Consider the following 17,345-nt stretch of genomic DNA (forward strand, 5'->3'; position numbering starts at 1 on the left):
GGAAGTAGTTCCCTCGCAGGGGAAAGGCTATTTCTAGCACGCCTGCTGTGCTTTTCTGGCAAACAGCTAGTTAGAAATGTGGTGTTTGATAAAAGCAGACAAAGCCTCCCCTTGTACTGCAAATCACAGCACGGTCCCACTGGTGGGCTGGCCTGGAGCGCTCTATAGCCATCAGTGCCATACTTCAGCCCGCTAACATTAATCTTCCCTTTCTGTCAAAAGTCTCTGGCACAGGCTTGGAAAAGCAGGCCAGCAAATTAAACTTCCCCCCAGCTCATTAAAACTGAAGAGTCAATCTAACACTTCGACTTTTATGTGTCCAACTTCTGTTGCGTTCAGCACCAAACAGTTAAAATGAAATATGTGGCTGGAAGAAACTTAACAGTGGAGTATTATGCAGGATGGTATTCCCATCAGCACTGAGCCACATGTTGTTCCACTAAAGCCAGCAATGTGCTGAGGTATGCACGCAATTTTAAAGAGTGTACATGACACAGCTCTGAACAAGCTGCAAAAGGAGTTGTAGTGCAGTCTGGCAACACTTCACTTCCCAGCCTCCCCATCTGATACGGCTTTCTCACAAGGGTGCCAGAGGAACTGATCTGCGCCTCGTTCCTTTCAGCAAGTTACATGGCCGTGCTGCAGACAGGCTCCCGACTGTCCCTGTCCCCACTCACTCTGCCACCACACATCCCATCTGACCAGTTAAACCTTAAAAATTATCCTTAGGGAGGGATGGTAGGAGGAGATGAAACATAAGAGGCACGTGTTGCATAAATGGCTACCAAGGTGGCAAGGGGATGGTCAGCTTGATGTGATGCAGCTGACTGTGTGTGTGTGTGTGTGTGTAATTTATTTATTTTTTACAGTGAGAACAATCCATCACTGGAACAACCTCCCCAGGGACATGGTAGAGTCCCCATCACTGGAGGTTTTCAAGATGAAACTGGACACGGTGCTAGGTAATCTCATCTAGGCTCCCTTTCCCACCAAAGGGTGGACCAGATGATCTTACGAGGTCCTTTCCAACCTGGGCCACTCTATGATATACTTATGCTTCCCAGAAGCTTCAGCAGCATGAGTAAGACAAGAAAAAAAAAAAAAAAGCTTTTGAAGGCCAATGCAATCCAAGTCTAAGTGTTTTGACATTGTAACTGACTGCTTCCATCAGCTGTTCGTTCAGCTTGGCTAGTAAAGCCACCTTTTACTTTGCCCAGCGATGCAGCTGCGTGAAAGGATAAAGCCTTTTCATGACCAAAGAGACACAACTGGAGAGACATGAACAGCCCACGGGAATACAGCGCTTCACAAACCCAGACCCCCCTCTCCCACCCCACCCTGCCAGCTGGCCACAGGGCAATGCTACTGTCCCCTCGGCCGAGCAGGGATGCCCCACGGCAAGAGAGGACTCAAACTATCTTAAGCTCTTACAGCACAGCCTCTGCCAGACATAGGCAATGATTTAGTATAGCAAAAATGCTTGTCTGACCCTGCTTAACACTGTTTACATGTACTTGGGCACATATATCATTGTCATACCGACTGCCAGCAGCGCATGCTGTTTTACAGGCATATTTGATTACCCTATTCTACACGTAACATTCCTCATCGCTTAAGGGAGGGTTTCTGAGCTATTTTAAAGTTCATCAGAAAACCTGTAATTTATTTTTGGGACAACAAGTTGAGGTGAATGTCAGAAAACTATCAGTTCCTTATTACAGCAAGCTATTGAAATATCAAATGGCCGCTCTCATAGCTAATGGACATGCTGAGTTCCAACCAAATTAAAGTCGATAGGTAATTTAATTTTTCCTACCATTCTCCCAACATACTTAATAAGTACACTACATCTAACACTGAAAGCATCTGTTTAGAATAATGACATTAGTGTTGAAGCTCTAAGCCATTTCATTTTAAAAAGAGAAAAAAAAATACAGCTCATACTGAGAGATTATAACTTTCAAAACCAAAGTCTCCCTTCTGCCTAGATTTTTCATTCTTTTTCTTTTATTATTTTTAAATCAACCCAATGACTTATTGGGAAAATATATTAAAAATGAAAAAGCGATACGTCAAAACAGAAAAGCCCAAATATCTCAAAATTGTTCTTGTAGCAAATGATGGGCGAGTGAAAAAGGGCTATTGTTTTTCTGTGCTATATGCCCCAAGAAATACTGAACTGGATCCTCAACTGACAGAACCGGGAAAGCTCTACTCATGTCAGAGGCTGTGAACTTACTCAGGCACAGGCTCATTATGCTTTTTCATCCTCAGATAGTTCCAGACCTGTTCTGATAAAAAACTTGAGTAGAAGTGCAAATGCCATTAAGAGAAGAACTCATGATAGAAAACTTGAGTAGAAGTGCAAATGCCATTAAGAGAAGAACTCATGCTATATCAAACTCAAGCAACTTCAAATAAAATATAGGGAAAATATCATCTCTATCCACATCAGTAACTAGGAAAAAACCCTTAAAAAAAAAAAACTAAAAAGAACTTCTAAAAATTGGGATAGAATGGAACTATTTCTATGTAACATCTTAATTATCTAAATAAATGGAGGAATCTCCTCTTAACCTGTTAAAAAAAAAAAAAAAAAAAGTCTTTTTTACCCCTGTAAAAATTACTACTGTGACCAATGCAGCCTCTGAGTTCCACCCCACATAATGATTCAGAGTCAAGGAATGGAGAAATTATTAATGAGGTAAAAAAAATCTCTAAGAACTCTATAACAGTAGTTTGTTTTCTTCAAATACTATGCATACTGACATTAATTAAGCTGTGACAAACCCATCAACTCAGGGATCACTTTCATGGGAGCAAAAGATATAAAACAAATTGCTTCAAATAGTCCATTAACTAAAAAGGGGAGGGATTGCAGAGTAACCTCCCGAGGGTGTCTGCACGCTGAGAGGCGAAGGGGCTGACCACTGCCTGCTCTTCATCATGGTGGCGATCCTCAGAGCGTCCTCGACAGCAGTACCTCATCAGAGAGAGGAACAAGCACGTGTAACGGCACTTTAGATCTCTGACCCGACTTAAAGAGTTCAGTACCTACAAACAAGCATGAGTTTGTTGCAGATATTTTAAACGTCACTGATTCTGTGATGCACGTAAACCACAGTCGGCTCTGTTCAGATGCTGGCGTCACACCAAGAGGCAAGCGGCAGCGCCGCGGCTGATGCCAAGCACTGTCCGCTTGGGCTGCTCTCGCGAAGATTTCCTCCCCTCGCTGTGCCTTTCATGGCACGAAAAGCAGCTTTGCCCCTACTTCCCCAGTCAGAGGATATGAACAGCTACTCGGTACAAATCAGAAACTGGAAAAGGCAATCGCTATTTTAAATTAACTGCTTCCGCTCCACAGATGCTACATCCTTTTGCCTCTTTAACCAGCAGGTCTTTATGTCATTGTCATCTCATGCATCAAAAACACACGCGTGAATAAGGCCTCGGCCTTCAAAAGCATGTGCACAAACTCCCCCAAAGCCCACCAAAGAAGTGGCTTCAGCTCTGCAGGAGAAAAGAGGGAGCAGAGGGACCTTTCTACCACATACCAAACCCTTTTGGTATCTCAAACATTATGCAAGTATTTCACATGGACGTTTCTTCTGCCTCATGAAACCAAAGCTCCTTGCACTTGGAAAACAGTTAAATCACAAAGCATTTTCCATTCCAAAAAAATATTAAAAATTAAACAAATAGTATTTTCAATGTGTGGAAGGAAATTGGTAGATAGGATTTGCTGCCCAGTATCCTCCATGTGTATTGCTGGAAGCTTATCTGCAACATCTAAGCATGCAAAATATTCGCCTGTATTGGCCCCAAAAGATGTATTTGGAAACCAGGATAGTGGTCACGGTCTAAGTGGAGAAAGAGCACTGTAGTTTTAATGAGATTTAGGCCAAGCTCCAGCTGGCACGTAACGGGGTTAAATGGTATATGGTATCAACCTTCGCTTCCTACAACATTGAAAAGAAATCTGTTTACAGTGATTCCTACCGGGATTTTCCATCCAGACAGCTAACACATGTACATTTTCAGTAGCAAAAGCACAGTCCAGATCCTGGCAACCTACAATGCGCAAGTCCTACCAGGGTGTCTCCAAGATACAAACACATGTGAGATGATTCCACTGATTAGGTGGACACTAATCCCAACAGTAATCCTCCCCAAAAGCAAAAATATTACAAATTCTTCAGAAGGCACTATTCAGAGCTCCACAATGTAAATCTATTGCAGGAGCTGACATTATAAAGGGGTGTTTTTCTTCAACATTTTGCAGGTGATACACACATCTATAAAAACATACAGTCAGAGTTCAATCCTGAACAGTTGTAAAGAAAATTTACTTTAACATTTTATATATGCAAAAAACTATATATAGAATTTTTCATATTGCATTTATAACAAAAAATATTCCTATTTTCCAATCATAACCATTTTGCCTGTGCAAGGAGAAATCAAATTAAAAACAGCCTCCAGGGTCCTTTCCACTTCAACTCCTCTCCCACAGACCTAAGAGCACGAGCTGGCACTATGTTTCCACATTACTAACTCGGAACCAAGCTATCTTCTTATTCTTACCTTTTGTGTACTTGTTATAAACAAAATACATGAATTATTTTCCTGAGCTCTGCTACAGGGACACCTTATTTTTGATCAGTTTCTTTTTAAGAGCCAGCATGGCTAGAATTATTCACTAAGGAATTACCTGACAAATCCTATTAATTTAAATGGCATTTACTGTATAAAGTAACCAGATTAACACCAGGAACTAATGGTGTAAATTAAGACTATGGGGCAAATTAGCACCTCTACAACTATGATCCATTTTATTGATAACATTTACAGGAAATATCTATTTGCTGCTGTGTTTGGAAAGACTCCCAATAACTGAATCCTATAATTTATCTTTTCTTAACCTTATGTCTAATAAAGACTCTCAAAAAAATAGCAAAAAGGAAAAAATCCACAACCATTTTCTCTGTACAAAGTTGAAAATCCAAATAAGTCAGTAATGTTTAAAGTTTTCAAGGTAAACTGGATTCCATTATCCAAAGAAGAAAACAGCAAATGACAAAATGAACAACTATATATTTTGTTGGCTTTTATAGTGCCCCACTTTTTTCTGCCTATGTTTCTCAAAATCTAATACTTTAGACTCTAATGCTAACCAATATTGACATATATAAAATCACACCAATAACAAAGGTAAGCAGACTTTTCTGCAAAGCAGTAATTGTTTATTTGTCTGGAGTTACTGCTTAATGTACCCAGCTCTCTAAGAATATAGACATCTATTTCAGAGCACTTGTATAATTCAAACAAGGTCCTAACACAAATAAAGTTAAATTGGCCATGTTGCCCTTCATGCAGTAATTTTGTATGGATGAGCTGCCATTTTAAATTTGACTGAAAATAACTGTAGACACCTTAACTGGATTAAAAAGAACAACTAAGCCACTTCTCCATAATAAAGCCAATTACTGAGCAGCAGGGATCCACTTCATCATCAATTAATCTATTCAATGTGATCATTATTCAATACATGCAAAAGGAGAGCTGCATTTAAAGCACCTTAATTAACTCAATGCATAACAAACCGATCCGGGAAAATTCGTAACGCTTTTCTCCTGGTTTCATGAGACAGTTAAAATGGGCAGTTTTGCTTTCAGAAATAAATGTTTCTTCAGTATGAAAACCATTTTGACTTTTTTCTTCTTACATAAAGGGATTTTTTTTTTTTTTTAAAAAAGAGTCACTTATATATTGAGAGATTAACTGCCTAAACGGGGGTCAAACAGTTTGCAGGACACACACATGGCTTTCCTAAATAACCATGCTTACTGACCTCTCCAAGTGCCTAGAGCTCCAATGATTACCAAAAAAAAAAAAAAAAATTTCACCTATCTTGCAAGCAAACATAACTGGTCTAAGTATTTAGTGCAGCTATAAAGTGAGCTATTTCTAAATAAATGCCTGGTAACTTTAACACACTTTTCAACTAAAAATACGCTTGTATCTGCAGCATTTCCACAAAAAAAGAACAAAATGTGAGCTCCCAGAAGAGAAGACCAAGTGTTTTTTCTTCTGCTGTTTACAGCAGTTGCTTGGTGCCTTTGAAAACAAGCCCTGTTCCCAGAAGCAATCTCCGCACTGGGAATCCAGGCACAGCAGCTCCTGGGAACGCAGGGCCAGAAGCCTGCTGGGATGGGATTGGCAAGGCCAAACAGGGGCAACCCAGACCGGGGTCTCCTCCAGAGGGCAATGCATACCTGAGCTCCGATGTCGGTGTTTCGGGTCCTCTCTGCCGAGCGGGGCAGAAACACAGGCTCTTAAATGTCAGTGCAAAGAAAGCACGAACTTTCTCCACAGAGGGGAACCTGGAATTCCCTGTCTCCTGAACTTTACGCTAAGTTTCTAACTCTCAACAGGATAGTAGAGTTAAGGTCATGATAATGTAAGACACATCAGTAATTAAAAATAATACCTTTTTGGAAAGGGTTGGGGGGGGGCCTTTCTGCTTACTTTTGTTTGGTGTGGTTTTATTTTTGTTTGGGTTTTTTTTTTTTTAATAGACTGGGAAAAATCTTTAACGAGATGCTGAATTCACACACTAATGGAATTATGGAAATGAGACTATCAAACACTCAGCCAAAGATAACAAGGAACAAAGAGGCTGGCTTCTGAAAGTGAAAACCACTCCTCTCCAGTCTATTAGATTAGTCTGAGACAGTCAACAAGACAGCAATTACAGAAAGCAACGTGATGAATAGCATTTATATGGTGTTCCAGAAAGTCTTTATTAAAAAGTCCCAGACAGCAAGTTAAAGAAACTTCTGCAGACAACAAGTAGCTTCGAGGCTGGAATCCAAGGCCAGGGTTAGAGAGCAGTTAACAAAGGAAAGCCAGTGTGCCCTCACATTACCAGGCTCTAGCAAGCTCGCTTTGTAAAACCTGTGTCTTCAGCGAGGTGGGGGCCAAAGAGCACAGAGGACAACCACACCTGGACATGACATGAACAAACTGACTGAGAAACCACTGTGTATCTCTGCATTTAGTAGGTATCAGTCTCACAATTCGAGTAATTTTTTACGAACTTGACATGCATTTCCACTGGAAATTTGCTTGATGAAGATAAAAGGAGGAGAAAGAGAAAAAAGATACATATAAGAAGGGTTTATTATTCCTCTAAAAGAAAACAGAGGCCATAACACTTACGTTATGTCTTATGAGGAGCAGCTGAGGGAAGTGGGGTTGTTTAGCCTGCAGAAAAGGAGGCTAAGGGGAGACCTCATCACTCTCTATGACTACCTAAAAGGAGGCTGTAGCCAGGTGGGAGTCGGTCTCTTCTCCCAAGTAACAAGGGATAGGACCAGAGGAAATGGCCTCAAGCTGCACCAGGGGAGGTTTAGGTTGGATATTAGGAAAAACTTCTTCACCAAAAGGGTAGTCAGGCCCTGGAACAGGCTGCCCAGGGAAGTGGTGGAGTCCCCATCCCTGGAGGTATTTAAAAGATGGGTAGCTGTGGTGCTTAGGGACATGGTTTAGTGGTGGGCTTGGCAGCACTAGGTTAATGGTTGGACTTGATGATCTTAAAGGTCTTTTCCAACCTAAACAATTCTATGATTCTATGTTCCTGAACCCTCTTACCTGTTGAAGGGCACTTAAAGGCGGGATTGTCCTCTACTGCTGGCACGCTGGGAGCCTTGCAGGCAAACCTCTGCCGGTGCTGCTGCACGTGCTCCCCAGGATGCACGACATCGGCCTGACGCGCTTCGCTGGGCTGAACCATCCGACTGTCCCCCGTGCTCTCCATGGAGCGTGGGGGACCCTCATGGGGAGCCACGGCCGTCCCCAAGTCGCCCCCAGGGCGGGGTTTGTACCGTACCGTCGGGGAGCCCCCAGCAACAGGGCTATTCACAGCAGAAGGGCAGACCCTCGGCAAGTCAGGTTCATCATCTTCAGGGATCGGGTTGTACCATATTTCTCCTTCATCATCTGCATCGTTATCCTCACCGAAGTCCAAAGCAGCGCTCCTTGGCACAGCAGGGCTTGCAGCGCTTGGCAGGGCACCGACAGGAGCGCAGCTTCGCGCGGGGCGTTCCCGCCCCACCGGTAACGTGGAAGGTGCCAGCAGCACTGCAGGTTCAGGCAGCAGGATGGGAGATTTGGGTACCGGGATAACAGCTCCGTGCGTTTCCTTACAGGTGTTTTCTTCTTCCAGAGGAGGAGGAGGAGGTCGGTGTGTGCTCTGCTGCAGCCAGCTGCGTTTCTTAGAAACAGTAATGCTGTTCACCTGCGGCCTGTGCTCGGGGACCTCGCTGGCCTGGGGGAACTTTGGCTCCTTCCTGCTTCTCGAAGCTATGTAAACATTTTCTATTAAGTCTGTTCCCAGAAAGAGAGGCAAAAAGAGAGGGTAAGACAAATGTTTAGAATATCGTTTTGCTTTTGACAGATGAACACATATGCTGTCGTATGACATTTGCACTAGACCTCATCCGAAAGGACAAAATATAAGTTGATGTGATCATAAAATTAGATTTCAGCCTGCCAAAGCAGAACGTGCACATAATTCATAAAGAGTCAGGCTTGTTTAGCTGTATTTTTAACACCGTGTAATTTAGGTAGATGGCAGTGAGATAGCCCTGCGGAAAGGTCACGCATACTTGGACAGAAATGGCTGCTTTTTGTTCAGCTAAGTTCAGGTACAATTGGTTTGGAAAGTTGCTACGTAGAATTTCCACAGTTTACTTATGCCAATGAAGAAATAGCCCCTGGTTTTACTATAACATATAGCTTAAATAGCTACAAAACCCCCTACACAGGTTCACTTCCAGATTTAGATACAAAATAAAGGTGAGGATATGTCTTGCACAAAAACACTCCAGAAAGGACTGTCCTTACCAGCTTCATCCTATAATTAAGACAAAAGCATCCCCTGATTTGTGAGGAATAAAACGAAACACGCCATCATGAAAGGAAGGAAGGAGGAAGAAGAAATGTAGGAAAGTTTTTAAATATCTCATTACACAACAAAAATTCCATGCAACACCTAATCAAATTCCACTGACTGCTCCCAAAACTCAACACAATTTCTTTAAAGCAACGGCCAAACGTTTAATTATGCATCGAAAAAGCCACTTGCACTTGAGCCCCTTGTCAGAGCACGTCCAAGCAGCCCGCTCAGCAGCAGCGCCGTACCCCCGGCAGGCTGCAGGGCACCGCAGCAGCGCGGTGGAGCTCGCAAGGAGCGAGCGCCTCACCCCTGAGCAAGCACCGGCCCCTTCGCTAGGACTGGAAGGAAAGCTGCAAATACATCCAAATTAAAAACAGGGAACGGAGGTCAAATAACCCTCACGCTCCTCTGCAGAGGAGGAGAACCCAGACAGGGTTTGCTCAGCCGCTAAGACTGAATGGGGATAACTGGGTTCTCATAAAACAGATAACTTGTTTTCATGCGAACCCCTCTGCAATTGGAAATTCCAGATGGGAGAAGCTATTTGACAGTGCTTGAACATTATTCTCAGCAAAAAAATTATTTACACACCAATAACGGATGTTAAAATACAGACGCCTCTGTGGAGGACTCAAGGAGCAGCTCTGTAAATCCAGTTAAGATCGCTGTAGACATGGAGACAGGAAAAAGACTGTCACACAAACACCTTCCCTTCGACCCTCTTTTTAGGTTCGTACATTAATGACAGAAGAGATCCTTGATAAGATCTAAAACGCCACCACTTCATTTGATTAGAGATTCATCATTTGGTGATTTTTTAAAAAAAAATGAGGTTTACTCATTTAGCTAAACTGCAATATGAACACTTTGAAGAATTAACTTGGTTCAAAGAATTAACAAAATTAGCCGTGCTCCTTTTGAAGCCTGTGCACACCTCCACTGAAGTGCTTTGCTACACTGGGGCCTAAGTCGGTCAATTAACAGAATCTGAGGAAAACGCGAAAGCGGGGCTGAGGATGCAGATCTCTGGCAAAGTTTCAGTGATTTGGCAGCAACCGTATTTCTTCCCCCACCCGTAGCCTGGAAATGTAAGCAGGCATCCTCCTGCCGGTGGCGACTACCTCAAAGCCCTCCACTTCTGCACGGACAGCCCAAGGAGCGGTCTCTGCTCCCGTGACATAAATAGATGGAGCACCCGAGGGCTGTATTTCCACAAACAAAAATATCTGCTTCTTCCTCCTTCACTGTAGAAATGCAGGCCCTTCCGCGCTGCTTAAGACAGCCTACAATTCCCAAAACAGCGGGCTCCTAAGAAGTACAGCGTGCCTAAATATACATACACCCAGTGATACATCTGGCCTCAGCCTCAGGCTGCCCTTCGGTCCCAGCAGCAGCAAACGCACAGAGCAAACTCAGCTTTCTTTTCAACACCCATCCGGGTATCTCAACAACAAACCATCTGCAAAAGCTCACCGCAGGAACACTGATAATCAAGTACCTCCAGCGTACTCCAGTAACCCTACTGCTTGCAGAGACACGCCGTCTATCATACGTATTAAAGCTACCCCTTCTCTGTCTCCGAATTAGCCAACACGCTGCCAGAGGTCACTGATTGTAAAAGCTCACCGAATCTCATCCAAACGATACACTTACATGTAAATCTGCCAGCTGCAGTTTTTGCAATTGATAGCAGTATTTGCAAGCGCTCCTTCCCCTTTATTCGAACTTGGTCCCGATCCTGAAAGCCCTTATGCCTGTGTTTATTTTAGTAACAAACTGTTTCACATGCAAGTATCTGCACAACCACCGGTTCAGTGTAACACAGCAAGTTTTAAATGTTGTTAGCTGTTATAGTAACGAGCCAGATTTAAGTAAATACAAAGCTTTCAGAGATATACAGGTCAGGCACATGCTTTTTGTTCTAGAGCACAGGTTCATTCAGAAGAACGCTGCCTACTCTCTACTAAATATATACTCCAATATATTTAATATATTCTAAAAATATATATTAAACCTCCACACATTAGGCCTCCACACAAACACAGAACAAGACAATGGTTCCTTCCTAAAAGACTTCAATATGGTGTTGAATTAAAAAAAAAAAAAAAAGAAAAAAAAAACAACAACAAACCAAAAAACATCAGGTGCTCCCTTCACCTTCCATTCTATTGACAAAAAACTAAATAAATAACTATTTAAAGCTAAAATATTATGGGAACAACATATGTATTCTCAGAACCAGAGCCTCAACATTTCAGCTCAACTAAGGTCAAAAGTGATATTCTACCTATTACATTGGCATATAAAATACTTCAACATGATACTATGAATGATGATACTGCTTTTCAGATTGTAACAAAGAAAGGAACAGCTTTTTCATGCCTCTCCATATATGGACCAAAACAATTCATAGTTCTTCTGGTTGCAATAGCAGCTATTTAAACACATTTTCTTTCATTAAGTTTCCCAGTAAAACTGTAAAATATAATAATTCTGTATTTAAATAGAAAAACAGCAAGACGAAAAATTGTTTTGTAAGCTTTCAAGTACACCTTTGGGGGGGGGGAAGAAAAAAAACACCAACACAAGGGGCAAACAAAAGCCAAAGAATGACAAACAGTCATATGATAAGAAAACATGCAGGGATTCGCATAAAGTAGTGGTCTAAATTCAAGAACATCTTATTTTAATGAGGAATTTTTATTCCCAAGAAGAAGAGTAATTACAGATGTGAGGATGCTACTGCTGAGGATTGATTCAAGACCTAAATTTAGATTTGCTGAAGTGCCTGATCTCTGCTCACAACAAATTTGAAGGTTACAGGAGATATAGAGAAAAAAAAAAAAAAAAAAAAGGACAGAAACTTTTCCAAACATGAGTAAATAACTTATTTAATTTCGTTGCATATTGGCAGCTCCATCTAAAACCCTATCGGTTTTAGGACTCTGTTTTTGTTTACTTATGGTTTATATAAGCCGGCCCCGACCAATGAAAATAAAGTTTGCTTTTAAACATGGACGATGGGCTTAAAATACCCCAGCAGGACAGGGGAGGAGGGAGCCCTTCTCCCCGCCGCCGTCCCCGACCCCGGCCCGCTCTCGCACGCACGCCGCCAGGCACACCGGCGGCCCCGAACAACCCGGCCACTTCGCGGAGGGAGCTCAGACCGCCCCGAGACGTGAAAAGCCGATTTATTTATTCCTTTCAAAGCGCCCTCCCGCCGGGTGGCGGAGGCTTCTCCCCCACCTCTGGGGGGAATAACAGAGTCCGCGCCTGGAAGCGGAACCCCACGCGAAAGCCGCTCCGACCGAGGGACGGGAAAAGCTCGGCCCCGGGCAAAGCCCCGCCGGCGGCAGCCGCGGGGAGCGGGCACGGCGCATCCCCGGCGCCCACGGGGCTCCGCGCCCCCCGCGAACCGAGCTCCCGCCCGGCAGGTGGAAGGGCGGCCGCGGGCGGGCAGCCGGAGCCCCGCGGCCGAGCCCCGGGCCGCCCCTCAGACACTTACCCTGCGGGGCGCAGACCCCGCCGTGGCGGTGCCCGGCGCCCGCCGCCGCCCCTCGCTGAGACCTCCTGCCCCGCAGCTTGGAGAGCGTCCTGCGGAGCGGGTCAGCCATGCCTGGCCGCGGCCTCCCCGCCGCCTCTCAGCGGGCGCTGCCCCCCGGCCCGCGGCAGCCGGCGGTCCCCCTGCGCGGCGGCGGCGGCAGCCCTGGGCCGCGCTGCCCCATGGCGGCCTGGCTCCGCACTCCCGGCCCCGGCTCCGCCGCGCACATACTTGGCATAGCTGAGCGGGGTGAGAGGGCGCCCCGCAGTGCGCATGCCCGCCGCCCGCCCCCGCCGTTCCCTCAGCGGGGCGGCGGGAACCGGCCCGCCCGGCCCGGCCCGGCCCGGCCTGGCGAGGGGGTGTCGCCCCCGGCCCGCCTGAGGGAAGCCGGTCCCCACCGTGCAGGGCGAGCGGCACCGCCTCTGCCTGCCGGCGGTGGCCCGGGCTGCCGGGGCTCTGGCGGGTGGGTGGCCAGCCCGCCTCCCCGGCCCCGGCGTCCGTCCTGCTCGGGCACAGGCTCCCCGTCGGTACCCTGGGTTGCACTCCGTCTTTCTCGCTACAGCTCGGAGTGTCATCTTCTCCGTCAGCCACGGGCATGGCATTTCTTGCCAAAGGCTAAGGGATGGACAGCATACTTTAAATACTTTTTTCCCCTTGATGTTTTTCGGTTTGTTTCGTTTGTTTTTTGTTTTTTTTCCCCCCAAAGAAAGACATCTGTAGGCTGCAAACTTATTCCCCCGCCGTGCATGTGGCAGTGCTTGGTTCCTGGCAGGATTTCAGACGGCTTCCCTGCAGCCTGGCAGCGCGGGAGCCACGGCTCGCTCCCTCGGAAAGCCTCTGCACGCTCCTCAGCAGCGTAACGCCGGCAAAGCGGGGATGAAGTTGGCCTTGGCCTTAGGAGCCTTTAGTATTCCAGCCAAAATACCACATAGGTAAAAGACAAATGGCGTTAGAGCAAATAATGTACTGAGGCTGCTGAAGTGGGCAAAAATTTGGGTTTGGTGTATGTGTTGCTCAGCTACATTGCACATTAGTTCCATTAGCAAGCACACAGCCCTTCGAAACCGACCTTGGGAAATGGGAAGCGTCATTGATTTTTTACCAAGATAAAATACTGAGGCAGCTTTCATTGGTTTAACATCTACATGGGTCTACGCTTTATTATCAACAGCTTCAGGAATACGTTTTGCAGCTTTCTGTATGACGCATCTTACAAACGACCCGCGATGCGCCTGGCTTGTGGTGGGCGAGAGCCCAGGAGCCATCGCGTTGCGGGGTGGGTTGGACGCCGCCGCCCCGCCGCAGGCAGCCGGGAGCAGGCCGGCGGTCCAGGCACGCTGCGTGCCGAGCGCAGCACTGCCTCGGTACGTGGCAAACCCCCCCAACACCGGGCCGAAGGCTCTCTCCTTGGGTTCTGGAGAAAACAACCGCAGCTCGTCAACATGGCACGCGTTCACAGGTTTCCTCTCTTGTCAAATTTTGAGGGGGATTTAATTATTTGATCATTTGAAACTAAATATTTTTGAAGAACAACATTACATTTTTGAATCTGTATGTGAAACACCAACAGTAGTAACTCAGTAATACCTGTAAATATACAATGTACGAAAAAAAACATTACAAAGTAGTTATGGTTTCTCTTAATCTAAGATAAGGCTCACAATAGTTATCATATGTCACATTGCAACAACTCAAAATGCCATTTTGCCATCCTGTCTTTTGAAACAATTTGCATTCCTTAAAATACACATGTTGGGAAATATCTGTGTACGAGTTGCAGAGCAAGATGTAAAACCATTAGAGAAATGCTTTTCGTTGGGAAAAACGACAGACAAGACAGCAGCGGCTGGGACGATCCGGTGCTCGCTGCTGTGCAGGTGAGGAGCTGCGAGTCCTCTGTCCCTGCGGGCATCGGATCCTGCCCCCTCAGACAGCTGCCTCGCAGCGCCCGCGGGCCAGGTGAGGAACAGCATCTCGGGCAAAGTAGCACACAAGAGATGCATAAACCCAAAACTGTCAGTACTTCTCTGACAGCACACTCGCTGTGCACAATGAATGCATCTACCTCCAGCAGATTAATTCACAATTATCTGCATTACCTATAGGCCCAAGTAAAGGAAGAACCCAGTGCCACCTCCTCTAAACCAATCTTACCCGTTTCAGTGGTTAAGCTTTCATACCCAACAAAAACGTTGATTTTCAGGCTGGAATCAGTATGTAAAGCTAAGCCTTTTACTACACCTTCCAGAACTGATCCTGACCTGTAAGGATACAGTCAAAGAAAGGTATCAACATATTTGATGGCATTTTTTTTTGTTCATCTCATAGTCAGATGTTGAAACAGGTTGCCCAGAAAATCTGTGGAAACTCTGACTTGGAGACACTGAAAACTTGGCTGGCTCTGGCCCTGGGCAAGCTCACCTCCGCGGCTCCTGCTCTGCATTGCGGCTGAGCAGAGGACCTCCAGAGGTCCCGTCCAACCTACATGACTCTCCTGACTCAAAACCTTTCTCCGTACTGGAGCTGCCGTCCTCCCTAGCTGAGACATGGCTTGGATAGAAGGAATGAACTGCAGCCGAGCAGAACACCAGCAATAAAATTTACCAGCGGTAAAATTCTGCATGGGCACCACAGCTCGACTGCACTGACCTTACTGATGTGATCAGGAGCTCAGCTGTGCCACCAGCAAATGCATGCCTAAGGCAAAGGGCATGCATTTTAAGTCTGGAAGAGGCAACCTGCCCCATTAAAAAGCACTGAAAAGATTCAAAACAGCTAGGAGATGAACTCTAGGCTTTTTCCACAAGAGAAAGTTGTGGCAACCATTTCAAACTGAGCAAACAAAAGAAGCCTACACCTACCTTGACCGTCATCATCATACCTGCGGGTTTCCCACCGGTTCTAACGGGAAATCAGGTTCCTCCTGCCTACCCACGCCTTAGATCGTCTGCGTTAGTCCCCCTAATGAATAACAACTTACTGCACTTAAAGTGACTGTATGTCATTTTTAGCAAGTTCCTCTTCTTTAGGTGGCAGTTTTGGAAATTTTTGTTGCTTGGATATTTTCTTTTAGCAATTAAAACAATATTAGTAGAAAGCAGGTACTAGCCAGAGTAAGGACCAAATCCTGCAAAGGACTGGAGTACTGAGGTTTGGTGTGCAGTACTGCCTTCTCCCATGAGTATTAGCTAGGGAAACAAAATTCAACATCATTGTGTGATCTGTGCCACTTCACACAGTATTTTCTTCATGTTCTCTATGGTTTTCAGAGTTAGTTTAAGCATTTAGATTATTCCCCTATGCAATAGGCACACAGGAAATAGCTCGGTGAAAAGCTGCCAATAGTTGAGTCTATAAACACAGTTTGATCTGTATCTTAGAAAATTGTTTCTATTCCAAACTGTGGTTACAAAGCACTTTTTCTTGTTGGCAGCTGGATTTTTTTTAAATCCCTACACATCCTGTATTTGCCCAACAGAGTTGGCATTGATCACAAAAAAAAAAACCAACCTGCAGATAAAATAACATTAAGGATCCGGCTGGAACTAACTTGAGCCAGTGGAGTAAGAGTCAAAGCTGAGCTTTTGTTTTCAGCTCAGCCTGTTTTGTTCAGGAGCTGCAAAGCACACAGTGCTGAGCGTGAGTCCTTTTACTCGGCCTTCTACAAAAAGTAAAAGCTACTTCAAGAGGCTGGGACTAGAGCTTGCATCGACTTGAAGAGGCTTCTTATTAGGAGACTGGCAAATATTTAGGACCAGTTAAACAGTGTGACTTTAAACAAATAGAAATCAGTATTCTTCCTAAGGTACAAAGGGAAATGTTTTAAAAAGTTTTTTTCATTAACAGACTGAGATTTTGCCAAGTAATCTTTTCTGAGTTGATGACACGAGAACTGTAAATGACTGCAGAAGCAAAAAGTCAAACTTAAGTTGGAAAAAAAAAAAAAAGCATTGATGAGAAGGATATCCCTGGTGAAGAAGCTGATGGACAGGTGGCAATATTTGGGCACTGATATAGCTGAATGATGAAATTATGCAGATAAATAGTTCCCGATAAAAGACTGACAAATAACCTTTACAGCCTTGCTGACAGTTCCAGAGATCGGCTCTGCCTCAGCAGATACTGCGAAGAAGCTGTGCTTTCCTCAGTACACAGGCATTCGTTTCTGTACAAACGCAGGGACTGGTTTTGAACTGCTCTGGTTTGAGTTTGGAAAATTCCATCCCTCGTAGCACTTAAGACCTGCTCCTGTACCTGAAACAAAAGTTACATGTTAATGTAGGATGTAACTGTGTAAAGGTATACTTTATTGTACTTCAGTGGGATTCATTCATATGAGTAAAACTAAAAGTGTCCGGAAACGTGAGTGAGTCTCCTTTTCATTAAAGCTTAGCAAATGGGTATCTTTCTTCTCTCAAGACCTGTCACAGACAGGGGGATAAAGTGACAGCTATAAGACTAAAGCGGAGCTGATGACAGCTGGGAACTGGAAGCATCTGAATGCCCCAATAAAATCTATGAGCACTCTTTTTATTGAAAGCGCCGGCCTTCCTGACATCGAAATGGACTGAAATAAGAGTCCCATGAAACCCTATCAGGCAGCTAATAGCCGTGTGCATTATCCCCAGCCTGCCAAACGACTGATCCCTCTCAGATGCAGACACCACTACAGTCATCCATACCTTTGTTACCCCCAGACCCTATTTTGAACTGGCCAGCCGAGGCACCCCAGCAGGTCCAGAATACAGCTGGTTATCTTCTTAGGAAGACAAACCAATGGGAGAATAAGCTGTTTATATTCTAAACCTGAGGAGGTTGCTAGACAACAGGCTGGACAAAGCCGAA

At 45.0% G+C, this 17,345-nt stretch overlaps 1 protein-coding gene across 1 annotated transcript in view; it reads right to left on the minus strand.

Moving 5' to 3' along the window:
- The window catches only part of SYDE2 (synapse defective Rho GTPase homolog 2), a 33,112-nt gene extending 20,472 nt beyond the window's left edge, over nt 1-12,640 (minus strand). The window contains exons 1-2 of the mRNA XM_082313369.1: nt 12,465-12,640; nt 7,654-8,388 (exon numbers count right to left, since the gene is read on the minus strand). Coding sequence (XP_082169495.1) covers nt 7,654-8,388; nt 12,465-12,573 — 844 coding nt within the window. The 5' untranslated portion in view covers nt 12,574-12,640. The remainder of the gene's footprint in view (nt 1-7,653; nt 8,389-12,464) is intronic.
- Nucleotides 12,641-17,345: the final 4,705 nt, after the last annotated feature.

The sequence above is a fragment of the Platalea leucorodia genome (genome assembly GCF_965183815.1).
Source record: "Platalea leucorodia genome assembly, chromosome: 5".
In the NCBI taxonomy this organism is placed as follows: domain Eukaryota; kingdom Metazoa; phylum Chordata; class Aves; order Pelecaniformes; family Threskiornithidae; genus Platalea; species Platalea leucorodia.